At 38.4% G+C, this 8152-nt stretch overlaps 1 protein-coding gene across 1 annotated transcript; it reads right to left on the bottom strand.

The window, feature by feature from the left end:
* Positions 1-3644: 3644 nt before the first annotated feature.
* On the bottom strand, positions 3645-7797 carry TAR2 (tryptophan aminotransferase related 2). The gene is made up of 5 exons (XM_078990946.1): positions 6979-7797; positions 5236-5539; positions 4435-4718; positions 4065-4363; positions 3645-3981 (listed from the first exon to the last, which is right to left on the bottom strand). Exons 1-5 carry the CDS (start codon positions 7278-7280, stop codon positions 3797-3799), a joined length of 1374 nt encoding a protein of 457 aa, XP_078847072.1. The 5' UTR covers positions 7281-7797; the 3' UTR covers positions 3645-3796.
* Positions 7798-8152: the final 355 nt, after the last annotated feature.

The raw sequence follows: 8152 nt of genomic DNA, 5'->3' as shown, positions 1-8152 counted from the left end.
AACAATCCAAACTAGGGTTTAAGACAAAGAGGCTTCACTATCAACCCAAGAACAGATGCTTTATGACTTTCTAGGCCAAGATACACTTAGATCTGAAGTAGCAACTTCAGATCTGGGCTTCTAACTCGAAATAGTTCTTAAGCATGGCATAAGCCTCAAATCTCATAGCCAAGGTTGATCTATTAAACAAAAGAGGGAAGGTAACAATTTATTACCTTTAAATGCTCAGAAATGTTCCACCAACTCTGGATCCAGGGCCCCCTTCTTGCTCCACTATGACTATCTTCTCTCTCAAGCTCCAAAAAGCTTCACCAAGGGTAGATCTTGCTCCAAAACGATTATGGCGGCTAGGATTTAGTGTTATGTGCTAGAGAGGCAGTAAAGGAACCCTAAGGGAGAGAATGAGACATTTAAATAAGCTCCAAGTCCCGGATTTAGGGTTTTCCTTGCTCAGACCAGACTCGCCGAGTCACCTTGGCCGACTCGCCAAGTCGGTCGCTTACACCTCGACCCGAATCCCGCACGGACTCGCCAAGTCCTTCCTTGGACTCGCCGAGTCTCCCCTTAAAATTAAGGTTTTCTTTCTTTTCTTGGCTTTCCAAACTTTGGGTGTTACAGGACATGTGTGTACTCGCCGAGTTACCAGAGTGCACTCGGCGAGTTGGGTCAAAGTTGACCGTTGACTTTTGTTGACTTTTAGGTTTTGGTCAACAATGGGGTCCTTGAGTCAAGAGGGGGGTAAAATAGTCTCTTACCCATTTTTATTTAATGTTAGAATTAGGGAATCAGAATAACAATATATATTACTTGGATGGTTTCAAGGATCGTGTTTTGAACACTTTTTGATATCTTTCAATCGTCCTTATTTTCCGGGGTACACAATTTAGAAGTGAGATAATCCAAAAAACAAAACCAACTCGAAATTACATGCCTAATTTAAATTGTGAAACACATAATACCTTTGCTTGATGTGTTCTTGAGAGATAGAGAAAATTTGATGAATAGATTTCAATTATATGAGACTTCATCCCTTTTCATGGAACATTCACATCTTATTTATACATGAAGGAAAAGTGGTGAAAATCGGTTAAACCAAAATTGGCGCCAAAATATGGTAGTTATTGGACATAACTAATGCTTACATCATCATGATGCCATTAGTGGGTTTTGGTCGGAAAATGCATGGCTTGAGTCATACCCGATATAGAAATATGTTTAGGTTTTGGGGTGTTGCCCCTTGATCCCATCCGCTGACCAGTAATCACCGCCAGGGGCTCTACCCCTTAGACCCCGCTAGGGGCATTATCCCTAGACCCCGCCAAGGGAACTGCCCCTTGGAACCCCGTACCCAGGGGCGCTGCCCTCGGATCGATGTATCCCAAGCTCATATTTATCACTCCGAGTGTGCACCCTCACACCTCCAACCTCGGTGAGTGAAATAGAGCCTAGTCTATCTCAATATTAATAATAACTACACTAAAACGTGTTGATAACACTAAAATCACAAACATTTAACCCTTTTCTTACATTTCGGATCAGGGATGACATCCCATGTTTCATTTTTCTTTTTTGATTCCATCCTGTTATGCATGGAAACCATCTACTCTTTTGAGTCTATAGATTTGATGGCCTCGTCCTATGTTGTGGGTTCTAAAGCAAACTCAACTTCATTTACAATAGGAAGAGAGTATGAAGTAGAATTGCTTGAGCATACCTTTGGGACTCATGATCTATTCTCTGTCTATCTCGTGCAAGACAATGATTATTTGCTGAATATGGATGAAAAAAAGCTTACGAGTCACATGTTCTCTAATTGAAGCTTGTTGTCACGGACGCAAGTTCGGCATTACTCCTTGCCAGTGCGGCGTACTGAGGTCCCCCGTAAAACCCTGATACCAGCCCTCCCATGTTACACACGCCAACTGGTTTTGCCCTGCCATTGGCTCATTAGGGGAGCGGCACGAGCCCTCGACCAATTCTATCTCTAGAACGCTATGGCCCCCTTCATTGTCACGCACTTCAACAACTCGGCCAGACAACAACGACTAGCATAACAACGTCCCTTGAGCTAGGACGCCCCCTTTTGAACCCAATGGAAAGCTATTTTAGTGGCATGGTCTTTGTCTTCTTAGTCATCACGGTCATGGGATATCAGCCCGTGACACTCTCCCACCGCAAAATTATCGCACGTCCTTGTGTGATGGAAGAGGAACTTTTGTCCTTTCGAAATGGCATTTCTTCTGATGCCAAGTATGATAGCGTACCGCTACACCGGATCCCAACCGTTATACTTCGAAGTCAGAATCCTCGGCATGTGGCCACCCCCATTACTTCCTTCAAGGAGGTAGAGCATTCATTGATGTATTGCTCTTGACTTCGCAGCAACCCACCAGCAAGTCCATACTTCTATGGACCCCACGAATATGCACGATCATATTGGCATGTCCCTTCGTCCTTTGGCTCTAATACCACTTGTCACTGACGCAAGTTCGACATTATTCCTTGCCCGTGCGGTGTACCGAGGTCCCCCATAAAACCCCGATACCAACCCTAGGTCCCCCATAAAACCCCGATATCAGCCCTTCCATGTTACATACACCAACTGGTTTCTCCCTGCCATGGGCTCATCAGGGAACCGACACTAGCCCCCGACCAGTTGTATCTATAGAAAGCTACGCCCCCTTCATTGTCACGCACTTCAGCAACTCGGCCGGATAACGACTAGCATAACAACTTCCCTTGAGCTAGGACACCCCCTTTTGAACCTAATGACAAGCTATTTCAGTGGCATGGTCTTTGTCTTCTTGGTCATCACGGTCACGGGATATTAGCCTATGATGTTTTGTAGTCATTCTTAACAAAACTAGTGCATTTTGTCTTGTCGTAGTAGACTCACGAGTCACGTTCTCGTTGTACGAATTTTGCTCGCTAAGTGGAAGCTCTACCTCCACTCATGATTCCTCCTTTTCTTCATATGTATAGTCTCTTGAGACGGTGGCCTTCTTTAGCCTAGAATCCTAGATATGCATAACTTGTAACATCTCTTGAGATGGTGGCCTTCTTTAGCCTAGATATGCATAACTTGTAGCCTTTTATCCTTGGATTTTACCCAAGAAACATGCACTTCATCACCTTTAGTTTTAATTTTTCATTATCAACCCGTACATATGTAGAAAATAATAAAAGAAATAAAATCATCAAGAATTTTTTTGTGGAAACCCAACTAATTAAGAAAAACAAACAAAGAACTACTTCATAATGCTGATCAAGGGACATACAATACTTCTGAAAAAGGTACTGATCACAAGAGACCTATAACCTAAAACCTCTATATATTTATTATATCAAAATGGATAAGCATGGCTAATACTTAGGCTACAACTATATCCAATAAAAGCCGACTTACACTAGGAAGTAATAACTCCAAACTAACGACTTGACTTATTGAGACACATATTCAGCATTGTTTTGTAGAGATGGATAACCAATTTAACCATTAATCTTTTTATTTGGAATGACTTAGTTTTTATGGACTCAATCTAGTTTGCAATTGCAACCCTACAATTTTCACATACCGAAATACAAACAACAAGAAAATCATCAATTCGTGTTCAAGAAACCACAAAACATGCAACGCATCTTGGTGATACTTGAAAATTTCTAGTCATTTAGATCACTAATGTTACTGATATTTATCAACAACAGGAGTAAACCAAAATATCTTTCTTTTACACATACCTACAACTAACCCTAACTTCCGCATATCATCTTGCAAAACAAAAACATAATTTTTTTTTCAGGAGATAATCGTAGGCAACCTTTCAGTGAAAACCTCAAATTCACTATCTCGACACAGCATGCTGATCCTCACATACTTCATACTTGCCCCAAAATGCTTCCCACCTCTCGTGTATATCTTATTCTTTCGAAGAAAACTTTCACAATCATCCACTTCTCCCTCACACTTCAACCAAGCAAAAGCTACAACAAACACCAAAAAAAAAAAAAAAAAAAAACGTCAAATTTATTGAATTCATTTTATGTCGTGAAATTAATAAAATTACCAGGGAGCTGTCCAAAAGTCCGGCCACTGAAAGAACATGTCTCCGGTGAAAAATCCGGCAAACTAAAAAGACGAGTTTTATCAACAGCTTCTCTAATTTTCTTCCATCTTTTTTCCATGAGGTTGTAGCTATAATCAAAGAAAGATTCATCATCATCATCATCGTTATCACAACTATTAGACACAGCTTGCAAAATCTTTGCTGCTCGAATCTGTGAATCTTTGGACACACCAATCGTGTTGATCTCTATAAACGTCGTCATCTTTTTAGCGACCTCTCTATCTTTCACAAGCGCCCATCTACAACATAAATAATAGTAAAATTAACAAATTTTGAAAAAAAAAAAATTAAATAATTATATGGATTTTACCCGATTCGGGAACCAGCATGACCGGTGGATTTGGAGACAGTGAAAAGCATGATATCGTAATCAGGTGGAGGTGATAAAATGGGTGTATATTGAGGCCAATAGTAAGCGAGATCATGAATTAGAATCCCTTTATGCCCTTTGACTACATCTTGTCTTGAAGATCCATCAGGGTTATTGGGAGAAGTGATTAATTCGATGTAGGGTTCTTCTTTGTTGAACTTATGAGCGTCTCCTGCCCATTTGTGTAGCCCTGATTTCAAGTAGTCTGTCATCAATGGATACGACTGCAATAAAATGTGACACAATATTATATTCCTAACTATCAATATTTTAATATATGTTTTTTTTTTTTTTTGTTTTGGTAAAATGAAAAGATACATTTTGTGGTCTATGGATATTGGATACTCTAATAATAATACATTGTCATTTAATTTTGCAGTGTTATTTGGTTGACTTGTTAAAATCATTTTGTCTTCCCTATGTCAGTGTAGCATTAAAGCCTCTCATCAATACAAGTCAAATACAGAAAAACTTTACGACATTGCTTTCACATCAAGCCATCAGAAAATAGGTACAGAAAACCATATATTTCATGATAAAAGCATGTGCCACTTAGTCAACTAAACCAATAATACAATCATAGATTCAAATCATCTTAACAACCACCAAATTTAGTCTCAACCGTTTGATTAAATTCGTCTCACGATGATTTAATCCAACGGTTGAGATCATTTTTGTTCAGATAATTTGGTTCTGTGTTGAAACCTGATTCTCTCTGATAATAAAAATGTTGGAGGTTACCGAATAAAACGGAGCGGCAGACACAACATTCATAGGGGTGGAAGCATTGTGAGGCGAGAGAGCAAAAAGTGCCGCCTGGTAAAGTTGTGAAGAGCCGGTTCCAACCACCATGTGGCGGCCCTCGGTGGCGGCATTGCCGACCACTTTGTGCAACCTGGTGACTGCAGTCACGAGCTCCGGCTCCAAAAACCAACAAACATTTTTGACATCGGAAAAATAACTTATGTGCTGCCAACCGGAAGTCACAACCGTTGTTTCTTCACCTTTTTGCTTCCAAAAATTTTCATACATCGTCGGGTCACCACTATATTAAAAAAAAAAAAAGTTACCATATAAATTAGAAGTATAAACAAGGTTTGGTGATGGGAAAGAGAGGACACACATGGTGACATGTGTAAAGATCTTAATGGACACCTAATATTAGTAAACTAAAAGAGGAAACAAGCTATGCAAGCAAAAGGGTTCTTCTTATGAACTGACATGGTAACATGGTTTTTTTTTTCTTATGGACTTTAACCAACCACATGAGAAATAAGTCGGATAAACAGTAAGCCAATAAGATATTTCAAGTGTTTGATTTTTTGATATGAATATAGAAATATAGAATACAGTGGAGTAGGATTAAAAGAATTCAAAAACAGTCGATGGGTTTTCTTTTGGTAATTGCTTTAATTAAACTAAATAAAGTGGAACAATTAACTATTATCTTATTATTGGTATTATTATTATTTGTTGAAAAGATTGAGGTGCTGGAAGTGGAACAAAGCAAGAGACAGCAAAGCAATGGAAATGATTATGGGCGGCGGTGGTGGAGGTAGTGGTGGCGGTGGTGGTGGGTGTGGTGGCGGTGGTGGTGGTAATAAAAACAACATATAATCATGTACTTGAAAACGAAAGCAAGAGGACAATAGGGCACGTTAACCAACAGTGCACGTTAGCATAAAACGGTAGACCCTAGAATCGGGAAGTAAAATTTTGGTGGTGGAAACGGGTGGCTCCCCCAAACCATGACATCCACCATCGGAATTCACAAAACCGAATTGTCTTTGTCTATGTGCTAACGTGAACGCGTGCTGATTTGGCGCATGTTACTGTAGTGTCCTTTTCAATACTATCCGTAACCGCACTTACCAAATTTATTGCAAAATTGTTGTATTTCCATTCATTATAAATATTTTCTGTAATCTAATTAATGAATAAATCAAAAGTAGATTGCTTTTTTGGCCCTTCGGTATAATTGATTTTCTTGTTATTACGATTCCAAGAGGTTTTCTTTTTGTAATTTTGGCTCTTATTTGAATGTTTTGGTAACATATTCGGTTTCTCTTTTCAAAGTAAAATGCTATATTTATTTTTTAAAGCAGAATTACAAAAAAAAACAGCTATAGTATTAGTCGGGGACAAAAAATGTTATTAGAATTTCAAATAAGGATTAAAATTGCAAAAACCAACTACAATAAAGGACCAAAAATATAATTTACGCATAAATCAATTACAGTATGAAATCATGCAACGATTACACACTAACTATTCTACTACAAAAAAATAGATATTTTTGGTAAAACCATGAAACAGTTGATATTTTGTTTTATTTTCCAGATATACAAATATTTTTTGATATACTTTTTTTCCTAAAATAACAATTGATATGAATAATAATAATGAAAACAATCTTATGATTGGAATCCAACGATAATTATTAGGTATCGATCATGATTTAGATTCGAGTACGGCAGCACTTACTGGTCAAGATTGATGACAACACTCTCCCCGCCATCTGGAACCACAGTAGATGCAACATACGACGTCGTTGCCAGTATCTCTGTCTTCTTGCTGCTAACCTGCGCCTCCTCCACTCTTCCGTTGTTTTTCTCACCATTAAAACAGGAGCCATGAAAATGGAACTTCTGCTGTAGATTTCCCCAGCTACTCCATTTCGATGATAGGGTTTCTTCATCATCGTAGTTTATTTTCCAAATCAAACACATATTCATAGCCAGAGACACTACCAGAAAGTTCTTCAGAACGAACATAAAATCCGCCATCTCTCTAGTTTTCTTCCTTTTTGAATGCGATAACGAATAGACCTTCGTGAATACGATTCTCTAGAGAGAAAGGAGAGATCCAAATCTCAAGTGCAAGTTGATTCAAATCATTGAAAAGGACCACATGAAGTGAACGTTTCCGAAACGGGTGAAATGAAAGGGATAGAACAAGTGGCTGGATCCAGAAAAAACCGGTGAGAAATGATGATGTTTGGTGTAAGGAATTCTAAGCAAAACGTTTCGTTCGATCTAAACTGTGCCCATGGGTGATGAATCTGAAGAAAGAAACACTGGCATTTTTCTCGATTATTGTGCGGAGTAGGAGATTTTTCTGGGGGAAATCACAATCTTCATCGATTGTTGAAAGGATTTGGGGAAAGCGATAGATGTTTGAGTGATGTATTGCATCAAAGGATCACGCAGACGTCAAATAGCAAAAAGGAAAAAAGGAAGAGGAGAAGAAGACGAAGGGGGATGGTTGTGGTGTGTTGGGGATGGAAATGGGCTCGAAAGGCTGCTTACTGCTCTTTTAGCAGTTAAGCTTTTCCACTTACCAAAGGTTTTTTTATTATTATTTTTTTCTTTTATTTATTTCTATGATACGAGCGAATAATATTTTATTATTAATTTTTTAAACACAAATTGTATTTTACGCTATGTGTTAATGTTAATGGTAGTAATAAAAGCTCTTAAGATCCGGATCTTAGCTAAGATCGTTTTATGTGTTACAAGGTCATAATCGTAGTAAGATCCGGTCAGAATCGGAAGATTCTTATAATATTACATGATGTCGATTAAAACAATGATATTAAGCCAACTTTAACTTTTAAACATAAACCATAATTTTTGTTGATGCAAACCCTATAAATTAT

This window comes from Lactuca saligna, chromosome 4, assembly GCF_052625555.1.
Source record: "Lactuca saligna cultivar CGN05327 chromosome 4, ASM5262555v1, whole genome shotgun sequence".
NCBI classification, from domain to species: domain Eukaryota; kingdom Viridiplantae; phylum Streptophyta; class Magnoliopsida; order Asterales; family Asteraceae; genus Lactuca; species Lactuca saligna.
The sequence above is the reverse complement of the archived record's forward strand: the minus strand, read 5'-3'. Positions and strand labels throughout refer to the sequence as shown.

Bases quoted from the DNA above. Each gene is read 5' to 3' on its own strand.
- TAR2 (XM_078990946.1), bottom strand. From the start codon at position 7,280: ATGGCGGATTTTATGTTCGTTCTGAAGAACTTTCTGGTAGTGTCTCTG. The intron at 4,719-5,235 runs GTAACCTCCAAC...ATTTTATTGCAG, and splicing joins CTGCCGCTCCGTTTTATTCG to TCGTATCCATTGATGACAGA. The intron at 3,982-4,064 runs GTAATTTTATTA...TGTTTGTTGTAG, and splicing joins GACTTTTGGACAGCTCCCTG to CTTTTGCTTGGTTGAAGTGT.